Source organism: Cavia porcellus, unplaced genomic scaffold (genome assembly GCF_034190915.1).
Source record: "Cavia porcellus strain 051 isolate PalLab524CR breed Dunkin Hartley unplaced genomic scaffold, mCavPor4.1 scaffold_32, whole genome shotgun sequence".
NCBI lineage: Eukaryota > Metazoa > Chordata > Mammalia > Rodentia > Caviidae > Cavia > Cavia porcellus.
This window is the reverse complement of record NW_026947515.1, coordinates 27,542,560-27,566,200: the sequence shown is the minus strand read 5'-3', so window position 1 is coordinate 27,566,200 and position 23,641 is coordinate 27,542,560. Positions and strand designations below refer to the sequence as shown.

Genomic DNA, 23,641 nt, shown 5'->3' with positions numbered 1-23,641 from the left:
TCACAAGGTGAGCTTCCTGATGCTGAGCATCACTTAGTTGGCAGGTGAACGGCCCCTTTTGGTTTTTGCCGGTGGTAGTCATTTCGTTATTGCTTGCATTGTGCTCAAAGCGTGTTTACCACATTTCTGTGGAACTTCCTGGTGTTTTCCTGCGACTTGGTACATAGTATTTGTGATATGTGCCTTTGAGACTGTCTGTCCTTATGCCATTTGCTGTCCGGGTCTTTAAGATCTCCGTTATTACTGGCCTTCCCTTTCAGCTCCCTTTTCTTGGATGCCCTGTCTCCACTGTGTGTTCATTCCCTGGTTGTTTTCCAGCTTTGTAGTGCCCTGTACTGATTTTGCATTGTGTTTGCCTTCTGGCTGTGTCTGTGGTCTCCTCCTCCTATGCTGTGGTGCTCTAAGCCTGTGCAGCTGCTGTGATTTCTCCGTGCTTGCGCTTGTGGATGGATGTTCTCACTGCCCTGTCCTAGCTGAGAATTGTTGCCCTGGCGTTAGGAAGTGTCCTTGTCCCAATCTGTACTTTTTGGTGTCCTTTGCCCGCGTTGGAACCGCATACTTCTCTGGGAGGTTTCCTGCTGCTCACACTCCTCTGCTTATCCCATTCCTCTCTGAGCACTGTTCTAGGTTTGGTCTGCAGAGGCCAAGTCTAACCTCTTTAATAGACAGTATATCATTATAAGTGAGAAGGTTGTTCTCAACTCATTCTATCTCACAATTCCTACAGATGACATATTTGCTGTGCGTTTTCTGTTTGCTTACCTATTCTTAAAATTCTTTTATTGTGTGGAAAGATCAGCATATTTGTTCATTGACTCCCTTGGTACATCTCCCCTTTTTAAGAGCCCTGGTCGTGTGTTCTCAGCCTTTGGGTGCTGGCTGGTCAGTTTCAGCTTGCTTCTTTCTTGTCACTCTAGCATGCATCATTTGTTGCTGGAATAGATTGCTATACCAATCCCTTTCTTTGGCCTTAGGTTGCTTCAGGTGCCCAGTGCTTACTGGTGTTCTCTGGGCTTCCCTGTGTGCTCATGTCAGGCTGCCTGCCTGCAGACATGCTCAAGAACAGCAGTGCACGGAGTTGCCCAGATTTGAGGTATCACTGTGTTGATGTACTTACTTGCTTTGTTTGTTTGTTTGTTTGTTTGTTTGGAGGCCTTGAGAATTAAGGAGAGGGAGGTTTTTTTGTTTTGTGAACAGTATCTTGTTATGCAGTCCAGGCTGACCTTGAACTTGCTGTGTAGACCAGCCTGTTCTCAAACTTATCCTCTTCCTCCCTTGATCTCCCCAATGCCAGGATTATAAAAGTATGCGATACTGCCTTTTTAAACAAATCTTTAAAGCCTGATAGTTTTCCTGCCTAGGTCTTATAGCTGATTATCTTATTTTCCCATATGCAACATTGTTACCTGACCAAGGAAAATTAGAAGTTGAATCTGTGGCATACCTTAACCCTTAAAATATGTACAGAAAAACATCACTAACCTAAAATCAGCCTCCAGCAGTGGTCAGATGATATCTGAACACTATTGCTTCTGGATTGGTGCCATTTTAAGTGTGTGGTTTTAAAATGTGCCGCAGTCCACCCACAAGGCCAGCTTATAGATGAGCGTGTCATGTGTGACCCAAGAGCTCTGTTACCGGGGACAGTGATAGTCCTATGATGACAATCAGCACCACCTGGGAGGTCACTCTCCTACAGCAACCCACTGGTGGTAGTATTTTGTTGGTTTGCATGTTTGCTAACTTCTGGAAGTCTTCCTTTGTTCTAATTTTATACTCATTGTTACATTGTACTCCGTTATTACTGGCCTTCCCTTTCAGCTCCCTTTTCTTGGGTGCCCTGTCTTCACTGTGTGTTCATTCCCTGGTTGTTTTCCAGCTTTGTAGTGCCCTGTACTGATTTTGTAAATCTTTTCTCCCTTGGACAGGGCATACTGTCTTCATTTCTGACGTGTGTGAAAACCTCTGTTTCTTTCCTAAGTTCAATTTTCTCTCTTTATTTTTATTTAAAATTTTTGAGCCAGGGGTGGGTGGTGCATGCTTGTAATCGTAACATTCAAGAAGCTAAGGCAGGAGGGTTGCTGCAAATGCAAGGCCAGCATGGGCTACATAGTGAGACTCTGTCTCGAAAAATTTTTGTTTTCTTTTTTATTCACAGTGATTTTTCTTTTTTTTTTTTTTTAATCAGTACCAGGGATCAAACTCACAACCACCTGCTTACAAGGCAGGCGCTTATGCCGCTGAGCTAAATCCCCTGCCTCCACAGTGATTTTTCATATTACCCACTACTGTCAGAGGATATTTAATTCAATATGGAAGTTGTCTTGTTTTCTTCTGTCTAATTCCTGGGGATAGATTTCATCTGATGAATGTTTTGCATCTTGTTTATTGCTGTTTTCTACCCCAGCCTCTCTGCCTTGGCTAAAGCCACCTTCCTCTCTGTCTGTAAGTCTCAGGATTTTGAAGCCACATCCCCTCCAGTGTCAGCACAGGGAGGACATTTTCTTGAATTGTAGGCCTTTTCTGGGTTGTAGGAGAGTCTGCAGCCTCTGTTTGGGTTTTTTCTGAGATCCTAACTGTCCCCTTTCTGTCCTTTCCCACCTGGCTTCTAGCCTCTAGAGTGCTTTTGCTGAAGCCAGCTAACTGGGGTCAACCCTCGTGACCCCTCACTCATTGTTCTTGAGCTATCCTGGCTGGCCTGGGTCATGTGATACAGGATCTTGGATCTGGCCTCATGTTCGTGGTCGTGCTTCCTCTGCCCGTGACGCTGAGGATGGGCTGTGTGGCACTCTGTGCTCTGCTTCTCACTTCTCTGGGGCCTGGGACTTGGCTGCTGCTGTAATGTGCGCCTGCTGTAGGTTTTTATGCCCTTTGAATTTCCTCCTGCTAGTTTTATTTGAAGTTAAAATAGCCCTTCTTTTGATGAATGGTGCTAACAGTAGGTCGTGGCAGTTGGCTTTTTTTTTTTTTTAATTTCCTAACTTTGCAAAGTAAAAATGTCCTCCAGACGTTTTGGAGCTGCCAATCTGGGAAGCACTGCAGTGAGGAAAGGCCTGGGCCAGCAGACTCTGCAGAAGGTGGAGAAGCCACATGTGCATGGATGGATCCATATGGCCTATGGGCTAAGTGGACAGATGCCTGTGAGAAGCCAGGGAGAGTCATGCTCGCTAGAGAAAAGACTCCAGAGCTGGGTCCTGGTGCTCTGGTGACAGAGTTCAGAGTGGTGAGGCAGAACAGATGTGGAAGCTAGCAAATGGTACCTGCAGCAGAAATGCGTACTCGCCATGTGGGACTACTGTGGGCTTCTAGCTCTTTGGGGCAGACTAGTTGTCAGAAGAACCATGGGCTCTTAGCTCTGCAGGGCAGGTCGGTTACTGAGGCTCAGAACTGTCCCGGGTCCCAGTTAGTAACCCATGCTGAGGCCTCATGACCCTACCGTCCTTTGCTGAGAAGAGTGTGAAGATACAGCCTTTGACCCTACCCACTCTCGCCCCAATGCCCAAGGTGGGCTCAGCCTCCAGCTCCACCCCATATTTGTGTCTCCTTTTGTTGAGAGTGAAAGGGAAGGATAGGACTACATGAGGATGCAGGTAATTTTCTTTGTTTTCTGTGAAGTGGCCAGGTTACCTGCTGTGAGGGGCAGCTCTGCAGAGCCTCTTTCTCCATCTCCACTGGGCCCTGAGGTGCAGGTTCTGAGTGTGCAGGGCAGGTGGGCTTTCTCAGTGTCACACTGGCTGGGGAGAGTGGCTCAAACACACCATGTTGCCTGGTGTCATCTCTCAGAGGGTTACCTCCTTTTCAGGTTGGACCGTCAGACACAGGCGACCACCTTGGTGCATCAGATTTTTGGAGGCTATCTCAGATCACGAGGTGAGTGAATATGTTTTCTCCGTCCTGCGGTAGCTTGTTAGACATTAACCCAGAAAACCCTGAGCCTGTGTGGGCTGGCTGGGCTCTTTCCTTGCTGGGCAGACCCAGTACTCATGGAGGTCCTGAGTCTTGGCTTCCTGCCTGGCCACTTGGCCCACTAATTTATAACAATGTTGCTCTGACAGAGGTAGAGAAAAGTGCCAGTGCTCATGTTAAGGTGCTTTTCCCATCTTGCTGGCCCAGGTCCTCCAGGTGCAGCCATTGTTCTCCCGCTGCTAGTCACACGGGGGCAATTAGTGGTTAGTGCCAGACGAGGCTCATGATGCGGAGGCCTGGCATCTTGTGAGCAGCGCAGGTGCGGGGCTCTCTTACCTCCTGACTCCAGGGCCTAGCCAGATGGTTCTCGATGACAGAAGCAGGCTGAGAGTTCTGCCCCGGCAGTTCTAGGTGTGGGGCTCCTGGCAGTCCCCTCGTGGATGTGGCCACTCACTGCTTTTTGTCTGTTACAGTGAAGTGCTCCGTGTGCAAGAGTGTCTCAGACACCTACGACCCCTACCTGGATGTGGCACTAGAGATTCGGGTACATATGGGATTCTGGGTCCTATCTTCATTGGGACACTGAGGCAGAGGGCCAGGCAGGATAGGAAAGCCTGGCCCTCTGCCAGGCTTTATCAGAATAGATGAGGAAAAGAATACTTAGAATCCCATGTAAATTAAAAACTGATATTCCTTTCAAAAGACAGAAAGACAGAAAAAGAGAAAGAAACTGAGTTTTGTGTCCTGAGCCATGAATAGTGGCAGCCCTGTCACCCAGGTTTGAGGAGAGAGACCCTGTGGTGCTAGGGAGCCATTCCTTGGGAGCAGCTGGAGTGCCATGGGCTGGCCCTGTTCTTTATTCTAGCTCGCTGTTGCTGGGCCATGTGAGCAGACCCAGCTGCAGTAGTGACTCACATGGCCGATCTCACATGGCTGTCACCTGTCACTGCTTTAGAAAGGGACACAGCCTGACTCCTTCCTCCTTCGTATTGGGTATTGCAGTCCCAGGAGGTGGCAGCTAGCAAGCCAATTTTTATGCAGGTCAAGTTGTATGATTTGCTGCCTCAGCCTGAAAAAGACCTTAAATTTGGTATATTTTGAGTCAGCCTTTTTCTCCTGCTGTTTATTCCATTTTATCCTTCTCAGCAAGCTACAAATATTGTGCGTGCTCTGGAACTTTTTGTGAAACCAGATGTCCTGAGTGGAGAGAATGCCTATATGTGTGCCAAGTAAGTTTTCACCTTGCTCTCAACCAAAGACCGAACATCCAGAAAGCTATATAGTAAGCCTCCTGGCCCGGTACCCTTCATGCGCTTCCTTAGACCTCACTCACATGGCTTAAATGGCCTGCATGCAAGTCTTTATTATAACATGGCCCTCCTGCAGCACAAAGGAGTAGGAGGCATGAGCTCACACAGCACTTGTCACTACTCTAGAGGGTCTGCAGTTACCCTCAGTGACAAAACTGAGGCTCAGGGGAAGGGACTTCCTAATCTCATCAGCAGAATGTGGCACACCACACTACTCCGCCTCTCAGATGAGATGTGGTAGTGGCTTCTGTCCATAACTTTGAAGTTTCCCTGGCATCTTACTGATTCAGCAGATACCACACTTGTCCTTTGAGCATCTGCACAATCTTACTGGGTAGATGTCTTGGTATGTAGGTCACTGTGAAGCTGCAGTCACTCCTGAAGAACAGTTTCTTAATTCTGCTTTTTCAAATTTCTTGTTCTGTGCCAAAATACTGTTTTTTATTCCTCAACTCTGGAAGCTGTTCACTTCTGTCTCTTTGCTCCCGCTTCCTTTTCGTCTTCTGGCTTTGTTTGCTTTCATCTACTGTCTGTGTATCATTTTTCCACATCCGCTTCGCTTCATTCTTTCCTGTAATACCCAAAGCCACTTTTTGTACATCTTATTCAGTCTCCAGGTTAGTGAAGTCATTTTGCTTTAGGGTCTTTACTTTTTTTTCTCTTCTTTGCTGCCCTGCGATAGTTGTTCTTGACTTAGGACCTATTGATTTTGATGTCCTCTTGATAGGTCTCAGTCAGGAAGTCTCCATTGTCACTGAAAAGCTGTTCCTTTTGTTAACATAGCATGAGCATAAGTGTTTTAAAATGCCCTCTTAATACTTTTTGCGTTCACCTTCACAGATGCAGGAAGAAGGTTCCAGCCAGCAAGCGCTTCACCATCCATAGGACGTCCAATGTCTTAACCCTTTCTCTCAAGCGCTTTGCCAACCTTAGTGGGGGGAAGATCACCAAGGTGAGGCTCACCTGCATCCCAGGCTACTCCGTCGGTCTTGGTGTGCGTAAGTCAGCTGGATGTTTCATATAAAGCACAGATTCCTGGCTTTTCCCTGTAGAGCAGGACTTAGGAATCTGTGTTGTTTCAGAATCTCTTGATGATTCCACACAAATGCGGTTTGAAAGCTGTTGTCTTACTGGAGTTTTTTCCCTCAGCCTCTGCCTGCTCTTGGCCTTTTCCCAATATGGAGTACCTATGTGGGCTATCAAACCAATATGGGTTTCCTAAAAAAAAAAGTATGGTAAACACTGGACTCCATGGTGCTGATCTGCAGTATGCTATTGATCTCTGAAATAGGAGCACTTGCATGCAGTGGCTTTTTGTGGAATGAAGACTAAAAATCTGTTTGCACCATGACATTCCAGCAAAATATACATGGTTCATAAAAGTCTAGGGTCCATTCTGTAATTAGAGCCTGATTAGGTGCACTGGGCAGGAACTTGCCTGAGCCTTAGTTTGAGCACTGATAGTGATTGCAGGCCTCGTTAGACCTCGTTAGCATGTTGCTTTTAGACCTCTAAGAAGACATTTTTAGACATGTGGAGAGGAGTCATGCTTTCTCCTTCCTTGCTAACCCTGCAGTGGTTACAGTGTGCGTGCTGTGTTGGTGACTCCGGGAAGGAGGGAGGGCTGTGTGGTTCTGCCCTGAGGAGCTCGTGTCCTGTGACACCTCCCAGAACTTGTTCTCCAGTGGAATGCAGTTTGAGACGCATTCATCTTTGTGACTTCTGGGCTCTGTTTAACTAGGGTGCTTGATTGAAGCTCTTGAGCCCCTGGTGTATAGTGGCGTTTGGTGAATCTCACAGACATCATATTGATCAAAAAGAAGCCAGCCAAAAATGTATATGCTGTATGAGGGAGTTGAAGAGCTGGTGAAAGTGACAGATGGTGACAGAAGACAGAGCAGTGGTGTTTAGATGGCACAAAGAGTCCTTCAGAGGCCTGGACTTGGGCATTTCATACATGCTGTTGGTGTGTACTGTCAAGCGCTCTTGAACACTAAATGTGACGCCCTAAGATCTGTGTGTCTCACTCCATTCATTGTACTTGAGGTGTGAGCTCGCTGTACAGACGGCTCATCCCGGCTACCCAGGCTGAGACGGGAGGAGCCCACATCTGAGGCCAGCCTGGAGGACGGGCTATCTCAACCTAGAAAACGGGTGGGGTATATCTTAGTGATAGAGAGCTTGCCTGTTACTCACAAGGCTCTGGGTTCAGTCTTCAGTACTATCAAAACTTTATTTGTATGAGTGGAAATGCAGACATATTGCCTATCATTGAAAGATAATTTAAGAATATTTTTTCCTAAGGGAAAAAATTCATTTCTGGAGTAAATGTTGGCATCCCCCTGATGCAGTACATTAAAATTTTAACTTAGCAGGACAGTCCATTGAATTGATTGAGCACTTTTGTTTTTAAAGACCTAAACCCAGTGTGGTCTGTGTCCTGTCTCCTAACAGTGTTCCCGTAGAGCTAGGGAATAAAGTGAATTATTTTTCTCACTTTGCAATTGGGAAACAACTAGTTAAGTTTCAATTTGTGGCAAAGAGAAGTGTAAAGCTCAGTGGTTTAGTGGGACAGTAACATCATTTCCCGCAGGTCAGGTGAATGTGATGCTCGTGTTGGCTGCCTGGCTCTCAGTCACTGGCTGGTGGCCAGTGTATGTGAAGGGTGTTGTGCTCAGTGTTCCCATGCACCCATCTGTCCCAGCTTGTTAAGAGCCCAGCCAAGTCCGACATTTCATGTGGTGGTGGGTGGAAAGGGCCGGTTGATCCTTACTCTCACGGGTGAGTGTCATTTGCCTTTTACTTGAACTTTCAAACAGGATGTAGGCTATCCGGAATTCCTGAACATCCGTCCATATATGTCCCAGAGTAATGGCGACCCTGTCATGTATGGACTATACGCCGTGCTAGTGCACTCAGGCTACAGCTGCCATGCTGGGCACTACTACTGCTACGTGAAGGTGAGCACTGGCAGGTTTTGATCCACCCAGATAGTGACCTTGTGCTGCTTCCTGGGCAGGTTGGCAGTGCCCGTGCACGCCCAAAGTTAGTTTCTGCACATTTTATTCTGTGAAGTGACAGTATTTTAGAGCTGTGTTCAAGGTCTTGTTGCTTCAGGGAAATTCTGCCTTTAAGATTTGACCCTGGGGCTGGGGATTTAGCTCAGCAGCATAAGTGCCTGCCTTGCGAGCAGGCAGTCGTGAGTTTGATCCTTGGTACCGATAAAAAGGAAAAAGACAAAAAAAAAAAAAAAAAAAAAGATTTGACCCTACTGAGCCTAGTGTTCTTAAGACTTGTGGAATTCCTGTAGCTCCTTTGTCCTTAGGTATGGAAAGCTTTCCCTGGACATCAGACATTGGCAGAAACTCTGGTGCTTGTGTCTGCCTCTTTAGAAGGGTTACTGGGAAGGAAGTAGAACCCCACTCATTCTTCAGGGTCACATTGGGAGTGATACAATACAGGTGGTACACACTTTGAGGAGGGGTCAGCAGGTTAGTTAGCACTTGGATAAATGTAGCAACTAGCACCACTTTGTAAATAGTGAGATTGTGGGATGTCTACTGATTGTTCTGTTTCCTGTTCCTTGTGCTGCCCAGGCAAGCAACGGACAGTGGTACCAGATGAACGACTCCCTGGTTCACGCCAGCAATGTCAAGGTGGTTCTGAACCAGCAGGCCTACGTGCTTTTCTACCTGCGGTGAGGAGCCTGCACCCTCCCCAGATGCACTTGCACCACTGTGCTCTGTTGCCAAACCACTGCTCTCCCCAGCCATTTCCTGCCTTGGATGAACCGGTAGTTCCATAGGAGAGAAAAGACTTGGGCAGTTACAGTCGAACACAACAGAGCACATCACTGGGGGTAAACCTTTGTAGCCAGTCTGCCTGGTCGTTAGTAAAACCTGAAGCTTTCGAGAAAGGCAAACTGGGATTCCATCTGACCTCATGTCAATGCTACTTTGAATGTGTACACATTTTGTTTCGAATGTTAGCTATTTGCTTGCTTGCTTTTTTGTGGGTGTGGGTACTGGGAATCAAATCCAGGAGCACTGTAGCAATGAGCTACATCACCAGCCCCATTTTATTTTGTTTTAAGACAGGGTCTAGCTAAGCTGTCCAGGCTTGGCTCCAGCTCGTAATCCTTCTGCCTCAGCCTCTCTGAGTACCGTGGTTACAGGCGTGTGACACGAAGCCAGACTCGCCTGTATTCTTACATTATTGCTCCAAATTAGATGTGTTCCATGGCACACATGCCATGGCAGTCAGTTAGCACGTCTTCGCCTGGAGCAGTGACCCACAGATAGGGAAGGCTGCTATTGGGGGTCCAGAGCAGCTGCTTTGTTTTTTGAGTCACAGTCTCAGTCTGTGACTCAGGCTGACCTTGAACTCACTTTGTAGCCCAGACTGGCCTCGAACTTGGCTGTAGTCCTCCTGCATTGGGTTCCCAGGGTTACAGATGTGCGCCACCACACAGCAAAGGAGCTGTCTTGGCTGTGCCTTTTGTAGAGTAGTCACTAGCCTCCTTGTTGAAAGACATGGTTCCAGGTTCTTGCTGCTACATGTTCCCTCGTGCGTTCAGAAGATGCACCCAGAGGAGGTTTCGCTCTCTAATCGATGACTTAAAAACCTAACCCCAGAGGACCGCTTGGTTCTGCTGTGTCTGAAGGGTGGGGCAAGAATTCAGAGGAGTTAGGACACTTGGGACTCCTTGAGGTGGTTTTCTTCTTCTTTTTCCTCTCCTTTTTTTTGAAACAGAAGTAAGAAATAGCAATAAAACAGTTTCAAAGCAGGCTAGTAGGAGAGTTAACAGTAACCAACATGTCGGGCATTGTTATAGTCACAGTAGTTGTTCAGAGTACAAGACACAGGTGTGAGACACTGTTCAGTAGATCACTATCGTGAAACTTTCCCCTCGGTGAACCAAGAGGAACCAGCTGTATAACTGAACTGTCTCGTGTTTATATATTTTTTTCTTTTTCTCTTCTTTCCTTTGCTCTTTCTCCCATCAGTTTTCTTTTGAAGTTTCTTCACTAGTCACAATATCTGTTATACATTATGAGTCTTGTTTACTTTTTCAGATTCTCACATTAGTGAGACAATACTATGTTTACACATTAGGGTCTGATTTATTTCATTTATGAGTATGGTCTTGAGTTGCATCCATTTACCGATAAAAGACTTGAGTTTATCTTTTATGGCTGAGTAGTATTCCATTATTGAAAAAAACACATCTTTTTTTATTCATTCCTCAGTTGATGGGCATTTGGGTTGTTTCCAAGATTTAGCTATTACAAACTGTGCTGCTATAAACATAGGTGTACATATATTACCATAGTATGATGAATTTTGTTCTTCACATCTATCTAAAACACAGAAACACCAATCTGAGCTGAGGTTACCCAGATTCTGCTTCAATTGCATTCTGCATTGCCTTTGGGCTTGCATACGGATTCCTCTGACTTGATTCCTTGCTCTGACAGAATTCCAGGCTCTAAGAAGAGTCCAGAGGGCCTCATCTCCAGGGCCAGCTCTACCCTTCCAAGCCGCCAGAGTGTGGTTCCAGATCACACCAAGAAGAGTGCTGGCAACGGGGTCACTTCCTTGCCCACAACTGCAAAGGTACTGTTGAGGAAGGTGGGGTGGTGGAGGTGCTCTTAGAACTTCTGCCTTGGCGCTTTCAAGAGTCCCTAAGTCTGCTCATGCGTGTAGGACCCTGGGCAACTTGGCAGTAGTGGGCAGGTGGTGGTACTGTGTCAGTTGATGATATTTCCTAAGTTGATCACCAGCTGTGATTGGGTACAGAGAAAAGAGGTCAGTGATGAGAGAGCCTGACTCAGCAAATTCAAATTGAGGACCTGGGAAGTACCTACCCTTGACTCTGAGAGCGTGAGTGCTTGTGCCTGTGCTGGGATCCCGGTATGATCTTGGATCTGTGTGAGTGTGGCTTCGGTCTGTGGAAATCAGTGCAGGCATATTGGGGTCATTTGCTCACATGGTTCAGAAACAGGAATATGCATGCATATGTCTACACACACGTGTGGATGGGCGAGGAGCGCTGAGACTTATGTGGCGAAATGCTAGCAGTCCAAAATGCAGTTAGAGAACGCCTTAGGTCATCACCGTGTATTTGAGATTTTCTGTTGAAACAGTTAGGGATTCCTTTTCCTGTCAGGGTACCAAGTCATTCCTTGTAACGCCATGGCTGAGCATGCAGAGTTGCCCTCTGGTTGACCATTTCTGAGCCATCACGTCCTTCCCTGGAGAGGTGAACCCACATGCAGTCAGCAGGGCCTGCTTTGGTCATTTATATAATTGTGTCTTTTCCTTCCAGTGGTGGAGAAAAGGAATGAAACTAGAAGCTTTTGGATAGGCATAGGAATTAGAATACACACTGTCAGGCTGGGGATGTAGGTCCAGGGGCACAGCGCGTGCCTGGCAAGTGCGAGGCCCTGCATTTGATTCCCAGTACCCTTAAAAAAATATATCACACAATGTCATTGCAAAGTTGGTGGCCACTGGAGCCAGGGTCTGGAAGCCAGCAAGCCTCCCTGGTGCGTGAAGTAGAGTAGCATACCTGCAGGAGGTGCCTGCAGGGCCACTTCACTTACTGCTGGTGTTTCTATTTCAAAAATCATTTTCCAAGTACACTAAAATTAAATAACCATTTTACTGTAAGATTGTGTGCATTTCAGTAAATGTATAACTGTTCCAGACATGGAAAGGTTTTACAGTGCTTGAAAAATGTATTCCCATGAGAACATTAGTAAGGAGTTAAATATTAATAAGGAATTTAAAAACAAGCACAAAAATTCAAAAGGAAATAGAAATGAGTTTTAATTAAACTCTGGAAGTAGGAAGACTGTAAATTTAAAATTGAGAGAGAAGCCAAGAGTAGTGGCACACACCTTTAATCCTAGCTACTTGGGAGGTTAAAGCAGAAGGATCAAAAGTTGGAACCCGGCCTAGGCAATTTAGCAATACCCTGTCTCAAAGCGGGAAGGACTAGCTGGGGATATAGCTTACTAGTAGGTTACTTACCTACCATGCATGAGTTCCTGGGTTCAGTCCCAGTACAAAGAAAGGAGAGGGAGAAAGGAAAAAAATGGAGAGAGAAAATGAAATATAAATTGGTTAAACTAAAATTTAAAGCTTTGTGTATAAGATATTAAATGATGAAATTTTTAAAATATTTGCAGCAAAGGGCTGGGAGTTTAGTTAGTAGGATGCATGCACCAAATTCTCAATGCTCTGGGTTCCATCCCCAGAATTATAAGAAACAAATTGGAACAAGAAGTTGACATTTATAACATCACCTCATTGAGTGGGACAGGGTGAGCAGAGGTGCGCACGCCTGTGGACCCAGCATGGGGAGGCTGAGGTAGGAGAGCTGCAAGTTCAAGGTTTGCCTAGACAATTTAGTGAGACCCTATATTGGGAATAAAAAGGCCTGGGGATTAGCTTGTTGCAGAGCCCCTAGATTGAGTCTCCCAGTACTAACAGACAAAACAGAATTCAATTGCAATGACTGACCATCACTCCAAAGCAAACTCCAAGGATACAAATAGTAATATAATGAGAGCCAAAAATAGTGCCAAATTACTGTATATTTTGAAAAAGAAATAAACATTGCTAGTAAGAGTAAGTAGAAATTCATAAGACTAGCTACCAAGTCCATTTGTGGAAAATTAGTATAGGCTACAACATATAGAAAAACCTTAATCAGACTGGGAATGTGGCTTGGTAGTAGAATTCTTGCCTTGCATGCATGAGACCTTGGGTTCAATCCCCTGCACCACATACACACCAAAAAAAACCTTCAATCTTCAAAAAAAATTGTTTTGTTTTGTTGCGGTAGCGGAATTTGAAACCAGGGCCTCACGATCCGTAGCCCTGACCGTAATGTGTTTCAGCACTGACTGCGTTCAGGCTGGGGCAGGTTGTGAGGACTGTGGTGGTACAGGAGAGAGATGCAGGCAGGGCTCTTGGGGCTTCATAATAAACAGAGAAGGGCCTAGACTAGGCATATAAACACAGAGTAGGTTATTTTCCCGGGGTTTAGTGCTGTGAGGAGGAGGTACGGAGTACTGGGCTGTTAACTGTACCATACATACAAAGTACCATTCAAGGGGATGGTGACTGCCAGCAGACATTGAAGAGGTTTTTGGGAGAATGATCTGTGAAGATGCTTCGACAGCAGCGTTAAGACTGAGCAGGGTTGCAGCCCTTCAGGAATGACCAGGAGAAGGCAGTAGCATTGTAATAAGTGGCTGTGTGTAGGTGGTGTTTTCAGTTGGTATATTTATTGTTAGGTTGGTACAGTTTTTCCTTTTCTGTCACTCCCTGGCATTTTGTTTTCTTTTGTTTTCCCGTGTTTTTGTGATATTGGAAGCTGAACCAATGGTCTTCACACTGAACTATATCCCTAGCCCTTTTTATTTTTTATTTATGGACAGTCTCACTAAGTGGCTAAGTTGCCTAGGCCAGGCTCGAAATTGTGATGCCCTTGCCTCAACCTCCTAGAGTGCTGGGATTACAGGCATGCATTACCATGCCCAGCCCGCCTTTACTTAAATCCTGATGCCAACATACTCCTCCACAGTAAAGATGCTCTTAGAATGGCATGTCTGTGTGGGCGTGAGTTGGGAAACAGTGAGTCTGCTCAGATTGGTAACAGATTTTACCACGTGCCTGCAGTTTGTCCCAGGTTTGCACATAGAGGCCACCCCTCCTCTGGGAGTCTCTTTGGCCGAGGGTCAGCTGCCTGGCCAGCACACCTTTGGTCTCTGATGGTGCTTTCTGCCTTGATTTTCTCTAGCTGCAAGGCCCTGTTCCCATGAGGAAGCCACAGGCTCCTGAGGAGATTGGTGTGCCTGTTTCCAGGAGCAGCTCCCTGCCAGGCCCAAAGTTACAGAATGGATATGTGCCTACGAAATCCCCCTTGGGGTCCCCTACCCCCAGACTGGCCCATACACCCACACACATGCCAGCCCTCCTGGATGAGAATGGAAAGAAAGCCAAGAAGCAGGTCCCCTCGCAGCACTGCTCGCTTCCCCTCCGGACTTCTCCGAGTACCAGTGAACCTGGGAGCCGACGACGGGGCTCCTGGGACAGCGGGGACACTGTCGTCTCTACCTCACCAAAGCTCCTGGCTGGGGCCCCTGCCAATGGGCACGGGTTGAAGGGGGAAGACAAGAGTGCAGACCTGGAGAAGGGGACTTCCAGCAGCTCCAGCCCAGAGCACTCTTCTGGCAGCAGCCCTGAGGTCCTGCAGGCTCCTGAGGGCAGAGTGACCTGTGTCAGTGATTCTCAGGGAACAAACAGCCCCACTGCTGGTCTCTCCAAAGCGCTGCCTAATGGGTTGAATTCTAAGATGGTGAAGCTCAAGTCTCCTGTCCTGGGCAGCACTGCCATCGAACACATGAGCCTCATGTCCCCGCCACCAGCCAAGAAACTGGCCCTGTCTGCCAAGAAGGTGGGTGTGGGGGTCTCATCTCTGGAAGTATCTCAGGGCCCAAGTAGGGGTGCCGTAGTTGAGGAGGGGAAAGTGGTGGGAGACTCCAGCTGCCTTGTTTCGGAGGAGCAGGTGCCTTTGAGGCTTCCCTAGGGAGTCACAGGTTGTAAAAGGGCTGTCTTGGGTGGAGGGGGTGGGTCTGGCGGAGGCCTGCTTTCCTTCCTGCTGTAGATCTAGTGTTGTCATGGCTGAGCCACAGGCCCCTGGAGAGCTGAGCCCCTAGGGTGGGAGGAGGGTCGTGGGGAGCCCAGACCCTCTCACAGAAGAAAAGTCTGGGCTGGGGTATCTGTGTGTAGCTCTGAACTCACAGGGGCAGTGACATGATGCTGTGTTGTTGTGCTGAGGTTTTTGTTTGAGTTTCTTTCCTTTTTCCTTTCTGTTTCTAACCAGCAACACTTCTGATTCTTCCACCATCCCCACCCTCTGCCTCCCTCTTTTTCCCCTTCTTATCCCTCATCCTTTCTGGGCTCTTTCATTTATTTATTTATTTTATTTTTATTTTACTTTTATTTTCCCTCTTCACCACGGAAACCTTTTTTAGACCACCAAGTTTTTATTTATGTCAATAACTGCAGGCCAGCACCCTGCGGAGGGCGACCGGCAATGACCTCCGTTCACCTTCCCCCTCACCACTCTCCGATCTCACCTACCCCATGACAGTCACTCACCCCGTCGTTGCCTCCACTTGGCCTGTCAGTAAATCCAGGTGAGCCGAGGCACCAGCCCTGCAGGTGCCATCTATCTCTCGAAGAACCCCGGGCCACTAAAGGATCCAGATCCTCTTCTCTGACACCATCTGTAAAGCAGCCTTGCTTGGCCAGTGTCAGTTTAGTCTCTGAGTTTCCAGTTTTCATCCTCTGTCGGTCACTGGCATGTGACCTGGTGTGCTGTGGATGACCTTGTCCTGAAATACCAAGTGGGCTCAGAGGCCTGTGAGTCCTTCTGGCTGTGGTCATCATGCCAATGGTGTTCCTGGTCTCCCAATGGTGTTCCTGTCTCTTTGTCCCTGGAGGGCACCCCTTCCCAGGTCTCCTGCCATGGCTGCATGGGCTCTGAGCTAAAGGAGACTGGTTTCAGACCCCCAGCTGCTCCTTCTGGAAGCCAGTCCTCCTGCCCTAGTGAGATGGTGACAAGGTGCCACATCCCTCAGGCACCGGTTGCAGAGTCCAGAGTTCCTGACTGATCACTGTGCGTGGGATTGTCTGCAGCTGGGGAGGGAGGAAGCAGAGAACAGGGGCAAAGTGAACAGAGGTTCAGCCTTGCTTCTGTACCCCCAAAGGGCCGTCTACCTGTCCCCCACCCACATCCCTCTGCCTCTGCCTCCCTTTCACATTTACACACAGGCCCCACCCGTGGCATAGTATTTTTCCTCGTGGTAGGTCCTTAAATGCTGAGGTATTTATGTTTCTTTGTTATATAACCTTTAAAAAAAAAAAAAAGAAAGAAAGAAACTGCAGGAGCCATGTGTGGTAGCGCACTTGTATAATCCCAGCACTCAGGGGCCTGAGGCAGCCAGATCGTTGCAAGTTCCAGACCAGCCTGGGCTAGAAAGTGAGCCCGAGCCCAGCCTGAACCACATAGTGACAACCTGTCTCAAAAAGACCAGAAAGTGCTTTTTTTCAAAAAGCACTTCGGAGTACAGGTGGGCTGGTGGCAGTGCTGGTATAAGGGATGACAGTGACAATCCTGTTGAAAGCAGTAAGCCTCAGAGGCTGGCAGACTGCCACTTGGTGACAGCTGAGACCACCACAGCTCAGAGAGAGTTTGACTTCTCTGGGGCACATGACTGGAGGGGGCAGGCTGCCGCTGAGGTAGCACTTAGTCCTGTTTGCACATATCTTACAGTGTGAGCTGGCCTGGGACTGTGCTCCCAGCTTTCCCAGCACCCGGGCTCAGAAGGAAATAACCATAGAAGGTATGAGAGCTGCCCTTGTCTCTCTCGGCAGGCTCACTTCCTTCCGGGGACCTGGGGCTCTGGAGGTTTGAGGACACATTCAGGCAGGATTATTGTTTCTGACCATTCTTGCTTAGTGAAGCTTGCCTTTTTTCCGAAGTACATTGGAGAGGTCCAGGGGTTTAGCTCAGTGACCTGGGCGCCTGCCTGGCAAACGCAAGGTCATGAGTTTGATCCCCAATACCAAAAAAGATAAAACACATTTGTTTGAAAACTCAGAACATTAGCATTGTAAAAATACTTTGAACTGTTTGATCATAAGAAACTAACACATACACTGAGGATTGAACCCAATTTTATTGAACTACGTCCCCAGCTTTTTTTGTTTTAAGACTAGCACTCACTAGATTTCCCAGGCTGATTAACCAGCCTCAGAGACTGGGGTTGTAGGTTGTGCCACCACACCTGACTAATTTTGATCTTAAGTAGACTTTGAATGCTGTTGTTAGCCTGTCTTCAAACAGTTTCTGTGTGTGTGAGAATTACGGGAGAAAGCCCCTTTTGAAATTCTTAGGTGAAAAGGGAGGTAGGGAGGGTGGGCAGAAGCAAGAGCTCCATGCAGATCTCTCAGAATGACCTTCCTGTGTTCCCTGCTGTCCCTACAGGGCTCTGTCACCTGCTCCCCAATCATCCAGCTGTCCCAAGCCTCCTGTCAGCACCCCCTCTGCATCACTGTCCAGTAGTATCCCCCAAGCCCCATGGACATCAGAGCCACAGAGCTGCTCTTCCACCCGGACTGCCATGGCTCAGGTCAATGGGAACTTGATGTCCCCTTCATACCAGCCGCTGGAGGCTAGCGAGGCCTCTTGGAGCCCCTCCAGGAAGAGGCACAGGAGCCCAGTGGGAAAGCCTCAGATGCTTGGCCCAGAAGCCTGTGTCTCACAGCTTCTGGGCGGGGCAGCTGCAGTGCCTCGAAAGAAGAGGAAGAAGAAGAAGAGGAAGGGCCCAGAGGGCATGGCCATGGCCATTCCTCAGGAGCAGAGGCAAGGGTCACCTTGGAGCCCCAAGAGCAAAAAGAAGGGACTGTCGGGGCTGCCAGCTCACCCACGGGAGGAAGGAGACACCCAGCCCCAGGAGGACAGCCAGCCTGTGAGCAGCAGGAAGAGGAAGAGGAGGGCAGCAGAGGGACTCTGTGAAGAAGCTGGCCTTCTCCAGGGCCCACCGTGGCACAGGTGAGAGGGGGGCAAGACACCCCTCTGTCCTCTGTCAGGACTGTAAAACCTAAGCAACCCAGTGCCAGAGAGACGTGTTCTGGACAGGTAGGGTGACCATGTAATAGGCAGGCAGGATGACGACCTGGACTGCTGACAGTTGCACATGGCGAGCCTGTCTGCTGTGGTAAGCATCAGTAGATGCCGGTTTCTTTCTTCTTTTTTTTTTTTTTTTTTTTTTTTTTTTTTTTTTTTTGGTACCGGGGATCAAACTCACAACCTCATGCTTGCCAAGCTGCTGAGTTAAATCCCCACCCCCAGATACCAGTTTCTTTTTTTTTTTTTTTTTTTTTTTTTTTTTGTCTTTTTCGTTTTTATCGGTACCAGGGATCGAACTCACGACTGCCTGCTTGCAAGGCAGGCGCTTATGCCGCTGAGCTAAATCCCCAGCCCCCAGATACCAGTTTCTTAAAGTGACAGCAGGGGGATGGCCTCATCCAGTCCATGACCACCATATACATGTATATGTTGGCCCAAAGACAGGGTCAGCAACCTGGGCCGTGGCAAGCTGTGAGGTATGGAGGGTTGCAGCAGCCTAGATTCACAGTCAGTAGGACTTGCCCCAGGTGGATTAAGTGTGACCATGTGATACAGTCCTCAGTGTCCCTCATGCTCGTTGTGTGGCCATGGGCAGCAGGTCTCGTCTTGACACTTTCCCAGGACCAGTGTGCTGTGAATGATGTCACAGAGAACGGTTTCCTGAGTTGTCCTCAGGGTCACACTGGGGGCAGATTTCCTACAGGGCGGAAGAAAGTGGGCCAGGTGCCTGTCACTGAGCCCCGCTCTTGCTGTCAGTGCGCTAGAAGGGCTATCTGTTACCCCTGACACCCAGCAGCTGCACCTCCAAGGGCCACGGACAACATGAGGACAAGGCAGAGTCTCCGAGGAAAAAGAAAAGGAAGAAAAGAAGGCCTGAGGCACAGCAGGAGGAAGAAGAAAACCAACATCCCGAAGACCCAAGGAGCACAAAGCCCAGCGTCACCACGGGCTCGGAGTTGAGTGTGAACAGCCAGCTTCCTGGGGACCGCCCAGGTGAGGCCTTGGAAAATTTACATTACAGGGTTGACATTGTGCTGCTCCTCGGTGCGGGTCACTCTTGAGCACTGGCTGCGTGTCAGTATCTGAGATGGTCAGCTTGGGAAGCTGTGCACCTATGTTGGGCCCATGGTGTGGTAACACATCACAGCCAGACCATGTAGCAGAGCAGAGCACTCACCTCATAGTTGGGGTCCCACTGTCCCCTTTGAGGGCACACCCCAGTGACCTAAAGAGCCCCCACTTTCAACATCCATCACCTCCCAGGAGGGCCTTCCTGAGGACCAGGCCTCCAATCCAAGGGCCTGGGGCCCTTTAAAAATGTAGTGTTTCTGGCTGGGAGAGCAGATTCCAGTTGGAGCTAGTTCTTTCCACCTTAGACTAAGGGTTAACTCTGTATTGTAGCTGTTTTCTGAGTTGGCTTTTTTTTTTTTTTTTTTTTTTTTTTTTTTTTTTGTCTTTTTCCTTTTTATCGGTACTAGGGATCAAACTCACGGCTGCCTGCTTGCAAGGCAGGCACTTATGCCACTGAGCTAAATCCCCAGCCCCTTCTGGGTTGGCTTTTAAGAGTTTACTTGGGTAACAGCTGTTGAGTAAAGTCATCGTTAGGACGTGAAGTGCCTCAGTGTTGGTGAGTGAGCATTTGTCATCAGGAAGTTTGCAGTTGTGCTGTCACTGAGGGCTGTGCAGCAGTTCATTTTGATCATCTAGGGGCTGGGGATTTAGCTCAGCAGCATAAGCGCCTGCCTTGTAAGCAGGCAGTCGTGAGTTCGATCCCTGGTACCGATAAAAAGGAAAAAGACAAAAAAAAAAAGAGCATCTATAAGTGAGTCTTAGCTACTCTGCTTACAGGGCTAGGACAGGCTCCTCTTGGACCGTGGAACAGGGAGCGAGAGCCTGATGTGGTCCAGGAGCTGCTCAAATACTCGTCGGATAAGGCGTATGGGAGACAAGGTATGGCTCTTGCCTTCCTTGGCTGGCTTGCCTGGCGGTGGGTGGAAACAGGCCGTGGGAGGCATTATGTGGCTTTAACCACGTAAGAAGAATCCCTCCAAGCCCAGCCCACGCCTCTAGCCATGGCACAGAGGTGGGCTCTGTCTGTGGCGTGATTCTCGGCAGGAGTATCAGAGCCCCAGTAGACAGGCTGGTGCAGATGACCCTCTGACATCTGTGGTGGCCACTCTGAGTTGGAGCTGTGTGAGTCAGACTGCAGGAACAAACGTGAGGTCTCCTCAGGTGAAGGCATGGGTTTATAAAGAAGTGAGCAGTGTAATTGGTGATGTAATTTAAGCAAAAGAGTCATGAGTTTCACACAAATACTGCACACTCTCCCCTCCTTCTTCCTCTTCTGCTTGTCACTACCACCAAAAGATGGCATTTGGGCACTCTGAGTATTGAGAGTAGAAGAGTTGTTAGGCGTGGTGGCACACACCTGTAATCCCAGCCCTTGGGAGGCTGAGGCAAGAGGAGCACCATGAGTTCAAGACCAGCCTGAATTACATAGTGAGATCTTGTCTCACAAAACCAAAAGAAAAGTCAGTGGGTCTAGCTGGTACGTGTCTGCAGACTGCGGATGTCATACTTGTGTTGTCCAGTTCTGACTTGGGATGGGGAACTGTCTGCGGTCAGCCGCGATGCCATGGAGGACAGCAGACTGGCCCGGACGCAGACAGTGGTTGACGAGTGGGACGAAGAGTTTGATCGTGGCAAGGTAGGTGTGTGTGTGACTGGCTGACAGGGAGATTGCTGTGGTTCACACAAACTCTCAGCAGCGTGAAGAGCAGGCATGGGGTATAGTGGTGAAGGGTGAGGCTGGGGCCGGGTGCCCAGCTTCCATCACTGGCGCATGTTCCATGCGTAGGCAGGGCCCCGACCATATGATGCTTCTGTGCCCCCGTCCGTCAGCACATCCAGGGCGGCAGGCCTCCCACACGCTTGTGTGTGGCACGTGAGCATGTACCCGTGCCTAGCACATTGGCAGTGCGTGTGTCATAGGGGCCACCTGAGTTCAATGGAGCCCTCTTCAGGGATCAAACTTAAGACCTTGTGCTTGCGAGGCAGGCGCTTGTGCCCCTGAGCTAAATCTCTGGCCCTCCCTGTGGCTCTTGATGTAGGAAAAGAAAATGAAAAAATTTAAGAAGGAGAAGAAGAGAAACTTCAATGCCTTCCAGAAGCTTCAGAGTAGACGAAACTTTTGGTCTGTGACTCATCCAGCTAAGGCCACCAGCCTCAGCTACCGCCGGTGAACTTGGTGTCACAATAGGTCAGTTTTGGGGGGTTTATATCTGGTATGATTGCATGTGTCTGTGGGTTGTGGATGTACCGGTTCTTTGTAAGAGGTGACCCTGTGGGCCCACTGGAGAGTGGCAGAGGAAACATCAGGGTTCTTGTTTCTCACCAGGAGGACCAGCGTGCCTGTTCCACAGCCTCCTCGAGCTGTCACTTCCTGGGAACCCTTGTCTGGATCTGAGGAGTGGCCTTATGCAGACTCAACTGCCTTGCCACCTCTGGGGCTCTGCCATGAGCCTGCCATGTTGGGGGCTCCCATGTCACTGTAGACAGCCTGGCGTGGAGGCTTTGGGGACATTCACAAGGAGCTCCACAGGAACCTCACCAGGCGATGTCCAGCGGAGCAGACAACAACCCGGAACGTTTGGAAGGGGCCAGCATCCTTGTGGTCATGGGCAGTAGTCTGAGCAGGCAAAGCCATCTGCTCCTGTCTGGGACTGAAAGTGGGGACAGGACAGTGCATCTCCAGTGCGTCATGTGCCCAGGATGGCAGGCATGCAGTTGGAGGCTCTTCCTGGCAAGCCACCCCTTCCTCCCGAGCCCAGCACTGCCCTGTCCCATGCCCTGCCCTCCTGGTTCCCTCCGTGGGACCTGTGTCTGTATGCCTTACTAGCCATCTTGAAATGGGAAGAGCTGGTGCCCACCTGCACTGCCGCCTCTGCCATTCTGGGAAAGGCAGGTAGCACTTCCAGCAGTCAGAGACTGGAGCCTTCTGGGTAGGGGAACTCTTGAATTATGTGCCGGTGCATCTGCTTCTCAGGCTGCTGTCTGTCCAGGGTGGCTTTGCCATAGCTTCCTTCCCAGCTGCAATAACCCATGGGTCTCTAATGGAGGGATGTAGGGATGAATTCTCCGTTATTTTATTACTTAATATAAAGCGTTTATTTTTTACCAGACCTGTGGCTTCCCAGCGGCAATATATTCTCCTAATAGTATGCAAATACTGGCTTTGTTTGCTCAATTTTGTAAGTGCTTTTGAATCTAGATGATTGTATGACTCAAGATCCCTTTTTATCTTGCTCAAGTTAGGCCTGCAGACTTGTGATTTAACACAGACACCTCAGTAAAAATGGCATTTCCAAGGAAAAGACAGCATCCCATCAGTAGGAGGTAGAGAAGTACATCAGATGGTCCTCCCTCGGGAGGTGTGTCCCCGCATCTCCCGGAGCTGTCCGGGGCATGCTGGGCCTGCGCTCAGGCCCCTGTCTGCTGCCTTCATCAGTGCCACCCTTCTGTTCACTCTGCTCTCTGCTCGGGGCCTTGCTCAATCCTTGGGGACAGAGAGGAGTTGTGTCTTCGCATGGTGAGGGACGTTGGAAGTTTCCATGCCAGTGGTTCTTTTAGGTTTTTCACTTCTGTGCTTCACTTCAGGGAAATGCAGGAGGGAGCAGCGACACCGTGGCCTGATCACTTCTCATTCCAGCCGAGAGCGGATGGCGGCTTGAGTGCTGCTCAGGACAGGCCTGGCATGAGTGTGCCGTGGCTTCCTAGTCTGCCGTCTTGGAAGAAAGGCTGGCATTATTGCAGGCAGGGCTCGCTTTCCACTAGAGGGGTTGACTGGTTCTAACGTTAACTGCTTCCCGGGCAAATTGTTCCGTGACGCTCTGTTGTTGAAAATGTAAGGTGCCTGCCAGCACAGCCTTGATCTCCTTTGTCTCTCTCCCCTCTCCTGCAGCTGGTCTTGTCTTCTCCTAGACTGAACATTGTAGGGACTTACCCTGGGGAGAGTATCTCTGCATTCTCTCTGGCAGTGGTGAATCCCGGTCTGACTTCCTACAGTGTCTGTCACTGTTGGGTAGAGGCAAGTCCTTTCCTTCTGTAAAAACTGTCGTGTCCGCCAGACAGGTATGAGGAAAAATGCATCCAGAAAACCATCCATATTGTAGGTGACATGTACATATATAAATACATAGAAATACCTAAGCTTTTACAATAGCAGTCACTTGCTTGGGTTAGAACTGGGAGTGGAGGTACAGGACCCACGTGCAGTGGACCACCTCCCTGGTACTCCATGTCACCTTGCAAACCTTCCATCATTAGGGGTTGTTCTCTCCCCAAGTCCTGGTGTATGGCTGCACCTGTATGTGTATATGGGGCCCCCACCTTTTCCACTTCCTCTCCAGGGACTTTGGGAGCCCCAGATGTTCCAAGATCTTGGTGCAATAAAATTCTATGTCCTTGTGAGTCCTTTCTGTGTCTTTGACTTTTTAAAAGATGCATTCAAACCAATATCATGTTGGTTTCCTGAGGTCAAGTGAAAGGATATCTTTGTTGTGTGTTCACAAAGCCATCAATAGCAGAGAGGGGACCTCCAGACCTCTGTAGTAAAAAAATACAGAGCAGGTCCTACTCAAGAACGAACAAGCCAGGCATGGTAGCGCATGCCTATAATTCTAGCACTCTGGGAGGTTGAGGCAGTAGGATTGCA

At 48.7% G+C, this 23,641-nt stretch overlaps 1 protein-coding gene across 7 annotated transcripts in view; it reads left to right on the top strand.

Annotated features, from left to right (window-relative positions):
- Positions 1 to 23,397, top strand: part of Usp36 (ubiquitin specific peptidase 36) — a 37,191-nt gene extending 13,794 nt beyond the window's left edge. For 5 of the 7 annotated variants that reach the window (XM_023562896.2, XM_023562894.2, XM_063242370.1 and 2 more), the window contains exons 7-21: positions 3,803 to 3,870; positions 4,380 to 4,450; positions 5,053 to 5,135; positions 6,057 to 6,168; positions 8,036 to 8,176; positions 8,813 to 8,913; positions 10,694 to 10,832; positions 14,029 to 14,685; positions 15,300 to 15,430; positions 17,284 to 17,850; positions 18,722 to 18,921; positions 19,762 to 19,878; positions 20,520 to 20,635; positions 21,039 to 21,187; positions 21,326 to 23,397. In XM_023562896.2, coding sequence (XP_023418664.2) covers positions 3,803 to 3,870; positions 4,380 to 4,450; positions 5,053 to 5,135; positions 6,057 to 6,168; positions 8,036 to 8,176; positions 8,813 to 8,913; positions 10,694 to 10,832; positions 14,029 to 14,685; positions 15,300 to 15,430; positions 17,284 to 17,850; positions 18,722 to 18,921; positions 19,762 to 19,878; positions 20,520 to 20,635; positions 21,039 to 21,170 — 2,635 coding nt within the window. In that variant the 3' untranslated portion in view covers positions 21,171 to 21,187; positions 21,326 to 23,397. The remainder of the gene's footprint in view (positions 1 to 3,802; positions 3,871 to 4,379; positions 4,451 to 5,052; positions 5,136 to 6,056; positions 6,169 to 8,035; positions 8,177 to 8,812; positions 8,914 to 10,693; positions 10,833 to 14,028; positions 14,686 to 15,299; positions 15,431 to 17,283; positions 17,851 to 18,721; positions 18,922 to 19,761; positions 19,879 to 20,519; positions 20,636 to 21,038; positions 21,188 to 21,325) is intronic. The other 2 variants (XM_023562898.2, XM_003464882.5) reach the window with 2 other exon arrangements.
- Positions 23,398 to 23,641: the final 244 nt, after the last annotated feature.